General features: G+C 41.3%; 1 protein-coding gene across 3 annotated transcripts in view; it reads right to left on the bottom strand.

Moving 5' to 3' along the window:
- The window catches only part of LOC143710818 (phospholipid-transporting ATPase ABCA1), a 272,481-nt gene that overhangs the window by 55,273 nt on the left and 199,732 nt on the right, over positions 1 to 17,476 (bottom strand). For all 3 annotated transcript variants that reach the window (XM_077202050.1, XM_077202051.1, XM_077202052.1), the window contains 5 exons: positions 17,068 to 17,162; positions 16,878 to 16,983; positions 13,405 to 13,479; positions 7,275 to 7,444; positions 4,750 to 4,927 (listed from right to left, as the gene is read on the bottom strand). In XM_077202050.1, the coding sequence (XP_077058165.1) occupies positions 4,750 to 4,927; positions 7,275 to 7,444; positions 13,405 to 13,479; positions 16,878 to 16,983; positions 17,068 to 17,162 (624 nt within the window). The remainder of the gene's footprint in view (positions 1 to 4,749; positions 4,928 to 7,274; positions 7,445 to 13,404; positions 13,480 to 16,877; positions 16,984 to 17,067; positions 17,163 to 17,476) is intronic.

Here is a 17,476-nt window from a genome sequence, read left to right as displayed (position 1 = left end):
ATTCAATACATTAAATGTGTTAAGTAATATGAATTAATCTATATAACAATATTATAATTATTATTTTATAGTGATATCAAAATACAATCTCAAAACTTTGGGTCAAATTGTGCAGTCTTTCAAATAAGCACAGCAAACCTGGATTCTTTCTTTTTTTTAATCTTACTTTAAATTGCAATTTCAATATTTTCAGAAAATTTCAATTATATCTTTTTCCCTAAATCATGTAGTCCTAATAGCCCCTTTAGTGTGCGTTATTTCAAAAACTTGCATCCTATTTACTAATCAGATATCAGTTTTTACCAATCGTGCGGCACAAGCCCTGAAAAGTGAAGCCAAAGCGTCTCGATCGCCCCCTGGTGACCGATCCTAGTATAGGTCATAAACCCCGCCTCCCCATGTTATTCAACGTTACGTGAGACCAACTAAACAATTAAATTACACTTCAAATATATTTTTTCCAAAGATGGTTTCTGTCATTTGCTGTACTTTTTATCACGCTGATGTAAGTTCAAGTGTTTGTTTTTAAAATAAGTTTGTTTTTATTTAGTTATTTGATGCTATAAAAACGGTGGTGTGACGTCATGTTTGACAGCTGTGATTGACAGGTTCTCTGAGCAAAGTAGTCACTGAAGCACCAACGGACTTTTTTCTGGATCTTCGGAGGACTGAGGAGATTGGAGCTTTAAATTTAATATCTAAATTTCTATCATTAATTATTTCACACCGACAGGTATGTTCTGCAGTAGATTGTGCCAACCGATCTGGCATGTCCGATCGATTTTTTTTCGGTAAGTTAAATTTATAAGCTAATTAGTAAATAAATGTTATGGGCCAGCTAGCTAAAAGACAACAAGCCTCGTTGAAAGCAGGTGATCGTTAGCTAGTAGAAGTTACTAATTATTTTTATTTTATAAATTAATATGGTTAAAAATTATGACGATAACCTATCGTCTAAAGTAAAGATTGTACTATACTTGGACTTGATTGAACTTGGTTTAAAAAAATCAGTATGTTAGCGTCAGGGCCGCCTTTGCCGACAGGCGACACAGGCGAACGCCTGGGGCGCCATCTGCTGGACGGGGGGCAAAATTGCAGAGGTAAAAAAAAAAGTTAATTAAATGTATACGTATCGTATTATGAAAGCTGCGCACACGCTGTACACTTTTACTGTGCACTGTCCACACACTGCTTGTATTTGTCCATTTCTTTTACTAGATTATACAATCCTAAAAAACGACTGAGTCACTCTGACAGGCAGCTGTCAAACTCACGCCGGTTGCTCAGCAACCGGGAGTGGCGCGAAAACATCTGACAGCTGGTTTTAGCACTTTAAATGCGCTTTAAACGCCCCTTGGCGGTTGTAGGCTATAAATGATCATATATTATATAATCTTTTATTATGAAAAGAACACCCAAGCCATCGGGATCGGCTTTCCGAAAACGAAGGAAGGAGGAGGAAGAAACGGGCCCAAAGCAGAGGTATGTAGACTATATCATCAAGCTCACAGCCAGTGGTTAAATTGGGCCGGGGCTCTCCGGGGCTCAGCCCCGGGCCGGGCCGGCACATAAGCCTGCCAGTAGCGCAAAAAGTGGGTATACCGGTATGTGTAGCGGAGTAGGCGCCCTCATAAGATTTATGAGGAGTAGGCGCCCTCAAAAAGATGGATAAAGCAAAAAAGCGGCCGGGGGCTAAAATAGAAATAGCCCATTCGTTTTGTTTTGTTTTGCTTAATCGGCGGGGCTGGGTTAGTGCTGGTGTAATGCATTGGTCAAAAAAAAGTCAGCGTTAGCTTTTTTTCTGACACCGCATGAAACGCATAGATCAGCGGCCCATCGGTTGTTTTCTTGATTGACACTGGGCTGGCCCAATCACATCTTTAATGTGAAGTATAGAAAAATACTCTTTTAATATATTTTTATATATTTTATATTTTAAGAAATTAGTACAAAACTTATGAAAGTTTCCTTTATTTTTCAGTGCATTGTTTTACAATATATGGGTATTATCATGGGATTAATGTTATAACTATTATTATGTAATGTAGACAGACACTAACTAAAAGAGGTTTGAATTTTTCTTTGTTTAATTTGAACACTGAATATGGGTTGCAGCTTTTAATTTTGAACTCTCAAAGTGCACCAGATTGTTGAATTTAACATTAAAATGCACAAAATTTTCTTATGGGGAGCATGCCACCGAACCCCCCTAGCCTTGTAGCAGCCTAATAGATTAGTAATAATAGTAGTGGTGGTAGTAATTGTCATTTATCTACTACAAGTTACATGGTCAGATAAAATGTATTTGTACAATGCAACTATGTGGGATGATTGAAATATCCTTAAACGTTCTTTGTAGCATTTGTATAAACAATTTATTACAGTTCAAGTCATAATTTGCTTGTTGAAGTTTTTTTGGGGGGGGGCGCAAAAATCAATCTCGCCGAGGGCAACCAAAGGGCTAGAGCCGGCCCTGGTTAGCGTTACTGACATTTTACATTGGTTTCCAGTGACATTATTGAGTTCATATAACGTTAGTGATTTTGCTGTAAACATTATTATTGTTGCTCGAGAAACATTTATGTATATCTAAAATACAAATCAATCCCAATAATGTTCCGAATTAACAGAATAAACATAAGAGTAGAGATAACAGTATTGATAAAATCATTAACATTTAAATAAATTTAAATACACCCAAATTAGCAAAAAAATCTTTTTATTATCAGTCCATTTTTCAGATGCAATTGTTGAGATAAAATCCTTTTTTTTGTATTGCATGTTATGTAAATACCCTTTAAATATATTTATTTTTTCTGCTTACTGCTGTGTACTTATGTCTTTATGTTTGCTAACCTAATTGTACTTTACTTGAATAAACCTTAACCTTAAAAATCATTATAATATTTACAAATGATCAAATCTTGGATTGTCCATTTCTCAAGGCTCTAGTTAAAACATTAGTAAATAAAAATTACATATATTTTACTTTAGCTAAGTATGAAGCAGTAAGACTTAAACAATGGTTGGTGAACATGAGACGGAAGGACTGAAAAAGTGCAGGGGCATGTGCTTGCGATTGATTCTGCGAGAGTGAGGGCGGGGCCTTGATTTTGCGGCTCACAACTGCGCAGGCTCAGTTCCCGAGATCGCTACTGCGCAGACTCAGGACCCGAGATCGCTAATGCGCAGACTCAGGACCCGAGATCGCTACTGTGCAGACTCAGGACCCGAGATCCGAGATCGCTACTGCGCAGACTCAGGACCCGAGATCGCTACTGCGCAGACTCAGGACCCGAGATCGCTACTGCGCAGACTCAGGACCCGAGATCGCTACTGCGCAGACTCAGGACCCGAGATCACTACTGCGCAGACTCAGGACCCGAGATCTCTACTGCGCAGACTCAGGACCCGAGATCGCTACTGCGCAGACTCAGGACCCGAGATCGCTACTGCGCAGACTCAGGACCCGAGATCGCTACTGGGCAGACTCAGGTCCCGAGATCGCTACTGCGCAGACTCAGGACCCGAGATCGCTACTGCGCAGACTCAGGTCCCGAGATCGCTACTGCGCAGACTCAGGACCCGAGATCGCTACTGCGCATACTCAGGACCCGAGATCGCTACTGCGCAGACTCAGGTCCCGAGATCGCTACTGCGCAGACTCAGGACCCGAGATCGCTACTGCGCAGACTCAGGACCCGAGATCACTACTGCGCAGACTCAGGACCCGCGATCGCTACTGCGCAGACTCAGGACCCGAGATCGCTACTGCGCAGACTCAGGACCCGAGATCGCTACTGCGCAGACTCAGGTCCCGAGATCGCTACTGCGCAGACTCAGGTCCCAAGATGTCAGCGCCACATCGGGACACTTGCGACTTCACTTCTCACCAATGGAAGAGAGCGAAGGGGCGTCGTCCATCTTTTTTTACAGTCTATGTAGGGCCCTATAATTTCCGCGATCAGGGAAGGAATCGCGGAATTGGCAAATTAACGCGGAATCTAGTGTTAATGCGGAATTTCGCAGAATTTTACATATTTGGAATGAAATTATGTTTTTGTGTGGGTGTAGAACGTATGTCTGGGGAAAATGCAGACCGGGGGAAGCAAATCTGGGCGACACAACCCCTCCGGTCATTTCAGCTGCCTCTCCCCCTTCAAAACAATGAAAGCATGGTGAAGCGGCTCTCCACGGCTCTGCTTTCGTCGGCGAAAAAGTTAGGAAACTTGACACTAAGCCCTCAGTACCGAGCCGAGCAGTTTCCACGTGACTTTTAGTGTTTCAGTGTTTCCCAAACATAGACTAATTTGTCACGGTGCAGGTGCAACTAGTCATTCATGGGTTTAGTATGCAACCCAAATTTTGGCAGAAAAATGTATCGCACATTATGTAGGATTTCTTTATTTATGTAACAATTTTTAAAACTGTATAGGGTAAGACATTTTTTTTTGCGCTGGATAGGTTGCAAACCCTTTTTATCTCCCTTGACACTAATTAATTTATTAGCAATTTATTAGTGAAGGTGAATGTATCTCTCTCCACTGAAAATGTAACATATGACATAGAACAATGGAGGCTGTGAACCGTATTCAGCGTTAAATTGATAGAGTTTTAATAGAGTTTTAATTAGCTATCTCAGCTCCTCTTTTTAGTTCTCGTGCACCCTTCCACTTTCCATCCATCTTTCAGAGCAGAAGGAACATTATAGGCACAGCAATGACAAAAAGTGAAGTGTTTCACATGTACCATGTCCCAGGCAAAGTTGGCCAGCCAGTAAATGGTAGGATTCACGCCGCTCACAAACTGCAGGTGTTTGGATTTACTGACGCGCTCCTGAATGAGGAAGAGGACGAAGCTGGCGGGGATGAAGGACATGGCGAAGATCACACAAATCGACACCACCACATCCGTAGAGGTCGTAGCCCTGAAAGAAAGGAAAACATGATATGAGATTATGACTATGGTTAATTTACGCATGAACGTTTAAGGCTTTTTTAAATCATCTGCATCGGCAAATAGATGAAGTGTCATAAGTAGGACTTTTATTTTTACAGATTATGTCTCTGTTTAACAGTTCTGTCTAATAACAGAAAGATAAACTCTATACTACTGTTTTCGTTGGCATTCATTTCAAGATATTTTTTTCTCATTTCCTTGATACATTTTGAAATAATTTTAGTCCAATTATTTTAGTAAATATGTAAATAAATAAATATAATGCAGTAACTGTCATGCTTGTGTTATTTACTACTTTTAAATTAAACAGTGTGATATCATATATAACAGCTTTACATTGCCCAAAACTGCTTGGTAACGTTACATTTCTGGAAAAAATACAACACAATATTCAGAGAAACATGTTTAAAAACAGATGGTGTTCTTGTAACATCGGATTAATAGGTAGTTATGTGGTTTCAAATCGAGATGCCATGTGGGTTTCTGAGAAAGATCGGTTTCTTGGTCTTTTTCGAAATTTGGTCTTTAAGGTGTCAAAATTTACTTGGGAATAAAACTTTAACAAACTCTGATTTCACAACATCCACCTCACACGGGGCATTCTGGGAAATTGTTTAACGTTTCCTCATTTTTTTTGACACCCTGCTGTTTATGCCTAATAGATTCAATCTCTTACTCTCTCTTCACTGATGTTCAGGTGAGACCTGATGCTGAACACACAATCTCTCAAACGGTGAAGGTGATTGAGTTTCAGGGCTGTATTATTCATGATTAGAGAGAACTGACGACCTCATTACAGACAAGAAGATGGTCATTTAACCACTTCCAAACCCACCCACCCACCCACCCAAAAATACAGTAAGCACAGTGAAATATTAGTATAATTTAAAATACTGTTTTCATTTGTAATACATTGTAAAAATGTAATTTATTTCTGCGATGCAAAGTTGAATTTAAATCAACATCAATGTTCCAGTCAGCAGTGTCACATGATCCTTCAGAAATCCTTCTAATCTGCTCATTTGCTGCTCAATAAACATTTGTTATTATGATCAATGTTGAAAACAGTTTTTCTGGAAACGGATACAGCATTTATTTCAAATAGAAGTCTTCTGTAACGTCTTTATTATCATTTTGAATTAATGCATCCTTGCTGAATAAAAAAAGTTTATTTCTTTAAAATATATTTAGTTCAAACGGGTGGGAAATGGTCATGAAAACATTGAAGACATTTGAAAACATTACTAACATTGTAACTGTACCTCAGGTAAAAACATTTAATAATAATAATAATAATAATAATAATAATAATAATAATTTATTAAATGTGATTTATTAATACAAAATACACTATATGGACAACAATATTGGGACACCTGACAATTACACCAACAGGGACTGTTATGACAATATAAATACATAGACATCAATATTTGATCCCCCCTTTGCAAAACTGTCCCAACAAAGTGGGAAGCATTGTCCAAAAATGTCTTGGTATGCTGAAGCATTAAGATTTCCCTTCACTGGAAGTAAGGGGGCTAGAACAACCCCTGAAAAACAGCCCCGGCATACCATTATTCCTCCACCAAACTATACAGTAGGCACAATCAGGCAGGTAATGTTCTCCTCGACCCGTAAAACCCACACTTGCCAATCAAACTGCCAAACAAAGAAGCATGATTCATCACTCCAGAGAACATGTTTCCACTGCCCCAGAGTCCAGTGGCGGTGTGATTTACACCACTCCATCCGGCGCTTGGCACTGTACTTGTGGACGTGAGGCTTGCATGGAGCTGATTGGCCATGGTTTTTGTGCTGATATTAATGCCAGTGGACGTTTGGAACTCTTCAGCTATGGAATCAGCAGGGAGTTGACAACTTTTACACACCATGCCCTTCAGCACTCGGTGACCCCGCTCTATTTACGTGGTCTTCCACTTCCAGTTGTTGCTGTTCCAAAATGACCCCACTTTTCCAATTATACCACTTACAGTTGACTGTTAAATATCTAGCGGGAATGACATTTCACAAACTGACTTGTTGCAAAGGTGGCATCTTATCACAGTCCCATGCAGTAATTCACTAAACTCTTCAGAACAGTTCTTTTTTTTCTTCACAAACAAGTGTAGAATGCATGGTCAAGAAATCAAGAATGTTTGATTTTATACACCTGTGGCAATAGTTCTGATTGAAAAATATGAATTCAATAATGTCCCATTCTTTTGTCCATATAGTGTGTATGTGTATTATTATTTAAATGCTCTAATTGTGTATTGTAGTAGTCATTGTGTATGTGTGTGTTGTGTGATACTTACAGTGATGCAAGCGAGAGCTGTTCTTTAGTGAGATTAAGTGGGTGGTTGAATGTTGTGATGCCATATTCATTTGCTCTGCGTCCCGCTGGCAAGTTTCCTCTCAGAATGCCATTACTGGCCACGTTCAGGAACGATACGAGGGAATGCCAACCCTGATTATAGAACCACACCTACAAACACACACACACACACACACACACACACACACACACACACACACACACACACACACACACACACACACACACACACACACACACACACACACACACACACACACTTGTTCAAATACATGTCCATCATGTTTCCACTAAACTAACAATCACTTTTGTTAATTAAAATAAATAAAAATATTAGATAACAAACTTGAAAAAGTTGCCGTGGTAACCACCTAAAATAATAATTAGTTAAAGTTCTAACATTACTAATACTAAAATAAAACAAAACAGAATTTAAAACTTAAAATAATAAATATACTATATATATATATATATATATATATATATATATAATACTAAAACAACACTAGTTCTTCCCACTAACAATAAACTGTAATATCACACTAACAATAACAATAAACGTCTCGGTTACGTATGTAACCCTAGTTCCCTGATAGGGAACGAGACGCTGCGTCAAACGCTGTGGGAAGGCCCCTGCGTTGTGCGTCATGAAGCAAGTATGGAATCAGCCCAATGGAGAGATGGAACGTCATAGGCGGGTGACGTCATCGACCAGGAAACTATAAAGCACCCCATAAACACAAGCGCAACAGCTTCTGATAGGCCTGAAGGAAGGGAACTCGAGCTGCGTCAAACGTAGTAAATTAACAGAGTAAATTAAGTTTCTCCTGGTCAGACGACAGAAATGGACGAGGATAAAAGGCCTGCAGAACTGTAGGTCTAACAACATTAGTAGGGACCTTGGGAACGTAACCTGGTCTAGGATGCAGAAAAGCCTTAACCATGCCAGGCGAAAATTCCAGGCACGGGGTGAACCGACAGAGCCTGCAAATCTCCGATTCTCTTTAGTGAGGAGATAGCAAGAAGAAAGATAGTCTTAAACGTGAGAAACTTCTCAGGAACTTCTTCGATAGGTTCAAGAGGAGCTAGGGAAAGACCTTCTAATACGATGGCCAGATCCCAGGCCGGCACCCTCGTACGAACTGCTGGCCTCAGCCTCAGTGTGCCACGAAGGAAACGAGTTATAAGCGGGTGTCTCCCAAGAGAAACTCCACTGAAAGGGACGTGGTAAGCAGCCAGTGCCGCCACATACACCTTTAGTGTGGAGGGGGATAGCCCTGTGGAGAAGCGCTCCTGCAGGAATTCCAGCACTGCACCCACTTGGCAGTTAACTGGGTCCTGCAGGTGCTCTCCACACCAAGAAGTGAAGAGTTTCCACTTCAAGGCATAAAGCTTCCTCGTGGATGGAGCTCTGGAGTGAAGAATGGTCTCAACAACCTCGGTTGAGAGACCAGAGTTCATGAGCTGGGCCCCCTCAGAGGCCAAGCACACAATACTGGGCGGGGGTGAAATATCATGCTGCCCGCCTGAGAGAGTAGATCCCTCCTGACCGGGAGCTCCAAGGGAGAGCCGTCCAGGAGAGAAATCAGGTCCGCAAACCATACTCGGGCCGGCCAGAACGGGGCTACTAATAGTAGGCTGACCTCGTCCCGGCGAACCCTCTCCAGAAATCCAGGTAGCAGAGCAATCGGGGGAAAAGCGAACAGACGTGACCTCGGCCACGGCTGCACCATAGCGTCCAACCCCAGAGGGGCTGGATGGCTGATGGAAAACCACAGATGACAATGCGTGGTCTCCTTGGAAGCGAATAGGTCCACCTCGGCGCGACCGAAACTCAACCAAAGGAGCTCCACCACCTCGGGATGGAGTCTCCAATCCCCCGGCCTCGGCCCCTGTCTCGACAGGGAGTCTGCTACTACATTAAAATACCCAGGAAGATACATTGCTCTCAGAAATAGTAACCTCCCTTGGGACCAAAGGAGGATCTGACGGGCCAACTTGTAAAGCCGGCGAAACCGCAGGCCCCCCTGATGATTTATATAAGAGACCACCGACGTGTTGTCTGACTGAACTAACACATGATGACCTCTCAGGTCTGCTAGGAAGTGTTTCAGAGCCTGGAACACCGCCAACATCTCTAGACAATTTATAAGCCGTGATAGATGATGGTCCTGCGACAGCCCTTGGGCTGGACGACCACTCGTGACCGCCCCCCACCCTGTGAGGGAAGCATCCGTCGTTAGCGTTACGCGACGACAAAGAGCCCCCAACACAGGCCCTTTGAATAGGAACCAAGTTTCTTTCCACATGACCAGAGCACGAAGGCAGCGCCGCGTGACTTTGACCGTGCGGAGCGGATTTCCCCTCGGGGAGAATCCCTTGGTCCTGAGCCACCACTGTAGCGATCTCATGTACAACAGGCCGCAAGGTATAACGTCGGACGCTGCTGCCATCAGACCCGACAGTCTCTAAAACTGTTTTACAGTAAGTAGCTGGCCTAGCTTTACTTGTTTCACAGCTGAGAGAATCGAAACGATGCGGGTCGGAGCGAGTCGCGCCTGCATCGAAACCGAAACCCATACAACACCCAGAAAAGTGGTCTTCTGAGGAGATAATACACTTTTCTTTGCGTTCAGCCTCAACCCCAACTTCCTGATATGAACGAGAATGACATCTCAATGTCGAACCGACATCTGCTCTGTCTGAGCTAAAATCAACCAATCGTTGATGTAATTGAGGACACGAACAGCCTGAAGCCTCAGGGGCACTAGTGATGCGTCCATGCATTTCGTGAAAGTGCGGGGAGATAAAGCTAGGTCAAACGGAAGAACCCTGTGCTGGTACACCTCGCCCCCGAAGGCGAATCTCAGGAACTTCCTGTGTTGTGGAAGGATGGAAATGTGGAAGTACGCGTCCCTTAGATCTATGGTGACAGACCAGTCCTCGGATCTGATTTGTGACACGATCTGCTTGATAGAGAGCATCTTGAATTTTGGCTTCCCTACCGAGCGATTCAATAGGCGCAGGTCTAAAATTGGACGCAACCCCCCATCCTATTTTGGAACGATGAAATATCGGCTGTAATAGCCTGACTCCACACTGGGAGGAGGAACCCGGTCTATAGCCTCCTTTTGAAGGAGTGCTTTCACCTCTTGTTCCATAACCAGAGCCTGCTCGGGGCCCACCACTGCAGGCAGAACCCCTCTGAATCTTGGTGGATGACACCTGAATTGGATAGCATAATCCCTTTCTATTGTCTGCAGGACCCAATGAGATATTTTTGGAAGGCTTTTCCACTCTGCCAGAAATTCTACTAAGGGTACCAGTCTCTCGAGACTGGCCTCTGGTGTAACTTGAGCAGCAAACGCAGCGCCCTGTAACGGCACACCGGCAGGGAATAACTGGTCTAACCACTCTGAAACCCTCCTCAGAGGGAGCGAGCGTCCCTCGGGAAATCGCTCGCTGGGACCGTCTGCGCCCCGGCATGAAGGCGGGGTTGGCAGAACGGGCCCATGAGGGCACCGAGGAAGAATGGGCACCGTAGAAAGAGGTGAACACCTTTCCGCCTCGGTGGGGACCACCCTCAGTGTCCTGCGCGCCGTGGCGCCAGGACTTCTTCTTAGCCGAAGCCTTCTTAGCTAATATAACTGTCCTCAGATCAGTTCTATTACTGGGAGATTTCGGCTGAGAGTGCCGCGGCTGAGCCCACTGTCCAGCAGGGGGAGCACGAGATGCGACACTCTGCTTCAGCGCCCTATATGATGAGCTCGCAGACCGCCGGGGCTGCTCCCGCTCAGCAGCCCCAGGGACATGAATTTTTAAAGGGAGAAATTTCTTAAAAGCTGTTGTTTGCTTTTCCTTCTCCTGGAATTTATCGATGACAGAATTTACAGCATCGCCAAATAAACCCAGGGGGGAGAGAGGAGTGTCTAAAAGGAAAGCTTTTTCTTTTTCTTTTATATTTGTCTGATTTAACCACAGATGTCCTTCTGCGGCCACCAGAGCTGCCATAGATCTGCCATAGATTCGTGAACCACGTCAGCACTGACCTCCTCACTCTCACTCACGTCCCTCAGCAGGTCAGCCTGGTATGCCTGCATAATAGACATAGTATGCAGGCATGACGCAGCCTGACCCGCCGCCGAATACGCTTTACCCACAAAAACCGAAATATTTCTAAGAGGCTTGGTGGGTAATGCCGGTGCCTTAACAGATTACGCAGCCTCGAGGGAGAGAAAACTCGCAAGAGTCTCTTCCACGCGAGGCATAGCCGAATAACCCTTTGATTTTGCCCCCACAATATTAGAATATGTTGAAGTCCGGGGACTAAACACTCTATATGACACCGTTTTTTTCCACGATTTCGACACCTCAGTGTCAGTGAACCTCAGTGAAAAAACGGCAAGCACCGGCGTGGAGGTTGCACTCGTGACGGCAAAAATCTCTCATCTAATTTTGATTTAGAAACAGACTCCTGTCTAGTCACTGGCCATACAATGCTGAGTTTTTCTACAGCTCTTGTTAATACCTCCACTAATTCATCACTTTCGGGAGTGTAAGGTGGCGAATCCTCCACATCTCCCTCATTTATAACTGGTGCCTCAGCCCGAGCGGAAGAAACCGCAGCGCGTGCTTCCGAACACGGGACTGAGGCACTGGATCTCACAGGTGAAGGGAGAGATAAGGCAGAGCCCGTCTCTAACCCCGATGAGAGATCCATCTGCAATCCCCACGATACGCGTCGTCGCTCTGCCTCGGCAAGAGCGGGACCCGAACCGCGGGGAGCGCGCACCGAACCGCTCTCCTCGAAGAGCGCCCGGCGGGAGCGGAGCGTCCTTAATGGCAGACGCTTGCAATGCTCACAATCAGCTCCCTCGAGAGCTGACTGGGCATGCTGCACTCCCAAATAAACAACACAAAGAACGTGTGTATCCTCACTCGTAAAATAACGCGAGCAGGGAGGGACACACTTCCTAAACTGCTGTTCGTTCGCCATATCTCTCTTAATATATATATATATATATATATATATATATATATATATATATATATAAATTGTTTGTGTGGTGCACAGTATGTAAAGACAGACAATATTCACACAGGGACAGATTCACATATAGCGCGACTGAAGGCACAAAAAGCTGTTGCGCTTGTGTTTATGGGGTGCTTTATAGTTTCCTGGTCGATGACGTCACCCGCCTATGACGTTCCATCTCTCCATTGGGCTGATTCCATACGTGCTTCATGACGCACAACGCAGGGGCGTTCCCACAGCGTTTGACGCAGCTCGAGTTCCCTTGAAAGGGAACTGTAATATCCTCCTATATACAATGCTTTACTCATTGTACAATGTGGACGCCTTTGTGTTTCACTAAATAACTCACAATGTGAATAACTTAATAAATGGTTAATGTCAAATGTTATGTGTTATTACAAGCATTGTTATACAAATAAATACAAACCTAGCAACTTATATTTTTAAATATAAATATTCGTAAATAAGTATTTATTTGTATTTATAGTTTTTTCTTTTTGTCCATATGACATTTTTGTTCTAGAATATTTTTTTTTTTATTATTATTAAAAACATGCAAGGGAATATAAGCTATTGTGTTTATTCTATGTATTGTTTTAAATATTTCATTTTTTTTTTTTACGTTTATTTTTTTTAAGGTTACGCCTCAGCTTACGCTTCAACCCTGTTACCATCATAATGCCCTGTTATCAAAATGACATCACTCTTTAAGGAAGCAAACTTTGAATAAATGTCTCTACATGATACATTGATTAAAAAGGAAGATCATTAGACATTAGACAAAAGACATTATTGTTAAAAGCAAATCAGTGATGAGACATCAAGACCTTTTGAAATCAATATTTAGTTTGTTTTATTTCTATCTTATTGATCCTCAGTCTATCACTGGCCTGCAGTGAACACAATCCTGGAAGAAGCCTCAAGACTACGATCGAGGCATTTCAGGGATTTCAGAAACTTTAAAAATATCCCTTTCAAAAGGGTAAAGTCTGGTTCAAATGATGTACTGCTGATCTGTACTCTGATATTGGATACTGTAGATATTGTCTAAATACGGCCACTTCCCGCTGCTTACCTTCACATTGTCTCTGGTGCCCATCTCCAATAGAACCAACCGAACGGCCTGGAAAATTTGTTCAGTCTGGTTATTCTGCACACAGAGAGAGAGAGAGAGAGAGAGAGAGAGAGAGAGAGAGAGAGAGAGAGAGAGAGAGAGAGAGAGAGAGAGAGAGAGAGAGAGAGAGAGAGAGAGAGAGAGATACTGGTATATAGAAAGAAACATACTGTTCGAAATTGTGGACATATTAAATTGATCAAAAGTGATATTTATTATGTTACAAAGATTTCTATTTCAAATAAATGCTTTTCTATTGAGCTTTCTATTCATCAAATAATCCTAATATAAATGTATCATGTTTTTCATAAAATGATAAAGCAGTACAACTGTTTTCAACATTGTTAATACTCAGAAATGTTTCTTGTGCAGCAAATAAGCTGCAAGGATCATGTGACACTGAAGACTGGAGCAATGATGCTGAAAACTCAGCTTTGAATCACAGGAATAAATTAAGTTTTAAAATATATTCACATAGCAATGTTTATAATATTGTATTTATATTATTTTTAATATGTTTACTGTATTTTTCCTGGTGAGCATAATGTAAACAATCTCATATACCCCAAACTTTGGAACGGTAGTGTATTTTACATATTTTTCACCGTTTCACTTCCCTTTTACATAATAAAACACCCAGTTTTTGAATCATAATTACTTGTAACTACAGCATACAAGTTAACTAATACAATTTTTAAATTACTCCCTCCAAACCATTACACCAACAAAGGACCATAACAACTGGAAAGCACTTTCTCACTGTAATAAATTCTAATTTGATTGACTCGACTTTACACAACTTCTGAAAATATAGCCATTCAACTGTTTTTATCAGTCCGCCTAAAAGCAGTCATATTTAAGAGGTATACAAATCAGGTAAATTCCACTTCAGACAAAACCATAGAGACTGACAGATATCAGACACAAATGATAATGTCCGCTGCTCCCCAAGCGACACTGTAAATACACGATGAACACTAATAACTCAAAGTGAAGGTGCCAAAAACTCTCCAGTGCCTGTTAGGGAGTCCTAATGTCCTGCTATTAGCATTACATCAGTCCATCACAGAGCTAAGCAGCATTAAAATCCCATTAGACGACAGACACTGGCACGATGCCGGAGAGACTCGCTCACACTCTTAAGTACAAACTCTACTCATCCTCAAGGATTCAAGGACAGCAGTACATTTTGTGTATTAATTAGGGTTGCTAGTCCTAATGCTAAATATAAATAATAATAAAACACAACTGCCCATAAAATTATGCATTGTTAGGAAAGCAAAAAACAAACAAACTCCAGCTTGAGAAAGCATTAATTTTACAGTGTTCATTATTAATATCAAAGACCATGCTTTCAACTTAAATGTTTTAAATAGTTTTGTTTAAATAATCATAAACATACTAAAGCACATGTAAAGTACTTGATTGTAATTTTAACTGTAGTGCATTATTTGATATTACATTAATAGTTAATATATTTTAAATGTACAAACTTTTAACTTTCATTAAAAAAGTGCGATTAGGGTTTCAACAAAAATGACATTAAAGTACATTTCAGTTTAACATAAATACTTGTCAGTACATTTAGCAGTGCAGACAATAGAAGTAATTATGAAATTATATGTGCAGATGTAATAAATCCTACTTAAGTTGGTCAAAAAAGTCACTTAAGTGAAGCTAATTGCATTTAACAAATTTAAACTAATACTTTTTTTCATTTAATAACAATTTACATGATATTACTGTAAATGTTTGAAAACAGTCTGTTCACACAAAAGGTGCAATGTGTAATATTTCTGAGGATCTATTGACAGAAATGCAATATAAGATCCATAACTATGTTTCCAGTGGTGTATAAAGACCTTGCACAATGAACTGTTATGTTTTTATTACCATAGAATGAGACATTTATATCTCCATAACCGCGGGCACCCCTTCTATAGAGGTCAACATATTGTCTCGTCATGTTTCTACCGTAGCCGACAGCGAACAATTTATCCTTGTAAAGAAACCTCATTGCTGAACTGGCTACTCTCTGCTGTCTCAGACGATGACATATTTTCCTTTCGGCCACGGTAACTTTTGTTGGTTGCAATTTGCAACCTCACCACTAGATGCCGCTAAAAATCACACACTGCACCTTTAAATCTGCAGTCCGTAGTTTTTCCTCTTTGTCGCCATCTCTGTTTGAAATCTGCTATTGCAGTTATTTGCGGAATTTTCAACTTTAAGTGGGTTGTGCCCCGGTACGGCACAGCACAGCAAGGATGAATCCAATGTTTTGAGGAGAATGTGCGGCTGTCAGTCACCGCGCCGGTGTGGATACTGTCATTACGAATCACAGATTCTACTTTTTGGAAGTATGAATAATTTTCACCAGAAAATGTAATCTGAACAAGTAAGTAACATACACTTTTGTTCTGACCAACTAAGGGAAAAAAAGCATTGCAGTAAATCGCGCTGATTAAATCTAATGATCGCTTATCATACTTATCGCACTGCAAACGGAGTATGTGTGAAACAGGCATTAGCATAAACGACAGCAAACAAAGTTAAGTCTGACACAGAGAAAGGGATTCGTCTTTGGGAGAAAAAGAAATGACATTTGGAAAAACTTTCATTTCATCATGTGTGTAGGCTACGTCTAACATGTTTGGTTGGTAAAATAAATATGTTGTAAATTTAAATCAGAGCGTCTTCTGTGTCTGGAATGGATGTATTCTTGAGTCTATAAGGTAACAATAATATAATAAGATAACTATAATAAGATAATATTGTTTGAAATGGGTTTGGCTAAAAGAAAAATGTGGTTTCGTCTATACTAGGTAGGGTACTTATAGCTACTATATTGACTGGGTTAAATAGAATTGCATTACTAAAAAGAGACTAAAATACAATTTTCATTGACTAAAACTAGACTATGTCTTTCGTCGACTAAAACTAGACTAAAATGTCATCAGTTTTCATCGACTAAAACTAGACTAATATGTCATCAGTTTTCGTCGACTAAAACTAGACTAGACTAAAAAGAGTATGAACGTGACTAAAACTAATAAAAACTAAAATGACAGCTTGACACAAAGACTAGACTAAAACTAAAATTAAAACAGGCCACCAAAAACAACACTAGTAACATGTAAGTGGTGCAACAGTGAATACAGTTAGGACACCTAAAATACTAAACCATCATAATTGGAAAAAAAAAAACTCAGTGAACATCTTGCCAGAAGCCAGATCCCTGTGGTTTGTAGAATGCAATAGAGCTGTAAGGTTTTGGAATCACATCAATTAGAAACTTATCTCTTTAGACAGACTTATCTCTTCAGACAAAAACTAAGACTGTGATCAGTCAAAAATGCCCATAATGCCACTCTTGACCAGTCATTTCTGGAGGGCAGGATGTCAGTAATGTCCTAATGCGGCAGCGCTCTCACCTGTGAGACGTTGAAGAATGATTTGAGGTTGTTGATCACTGCTGTAATGTCAGACTCATTCAGATTGGCCTGCGAGTTCACCCCACCTACAGAGATTCCTCCATACCTGCATGCACACACAAACACACTAAATTATGCTTGTTTGATCATATTTCATTCTGCACATGCTGTGAAATGAGTGTGCCATTACCGTATTTTGCCTGATTTCTGGTAGTTCTTGAGCAGGAAGTCGGTCATGTTTCGGGCCGTGATGTTCTGAAGGGTGTCTGTGGTGTTCTGAGTTCTCTACAAATAACAAACCACATTAAATAATTACAAACCCACATACACTGTTAAAAGGTCATGTCAGGTAACACAAAATGTGCTTCATCTGTTGACATCAGGGTTATTATATTAACTAAAACCATAAAAAACTTCAAGTTATGCATGTAACCATGATTCCCGGAGAGGTGAACGAGACGCTACATCCCAGCTGACGCTTTGGGGAACACCTTCAGCGTGACTGGGTCTGAAGCACGTGTGAAACTAGTCCAATCTTGCGTCACCTCGTGACATTAGCCGGAAGCTATAAAGGGAAGACAGCAACACAACACCATCAG

The sequence above is a fragment of the Siphateles boraxobius genome, unplaced genomic scaffold, assembly GCF_051911475.1.
Source record: "Siphateles boraxobius isolate OS27281-9 unplaced genomic scaffold, OSU_SipBor_1 48, whole genome shotgun sequence".
Lineage (NCBI taxonomy): Eukaryota > Metazoa > Chordata > Actinopteri > Cypriniformes > Leuciscidae > Siphateles > Siphateles boraxobius.
This window is presented reverse-complemented; position numbering and strand designations above follow the sequence as displayed.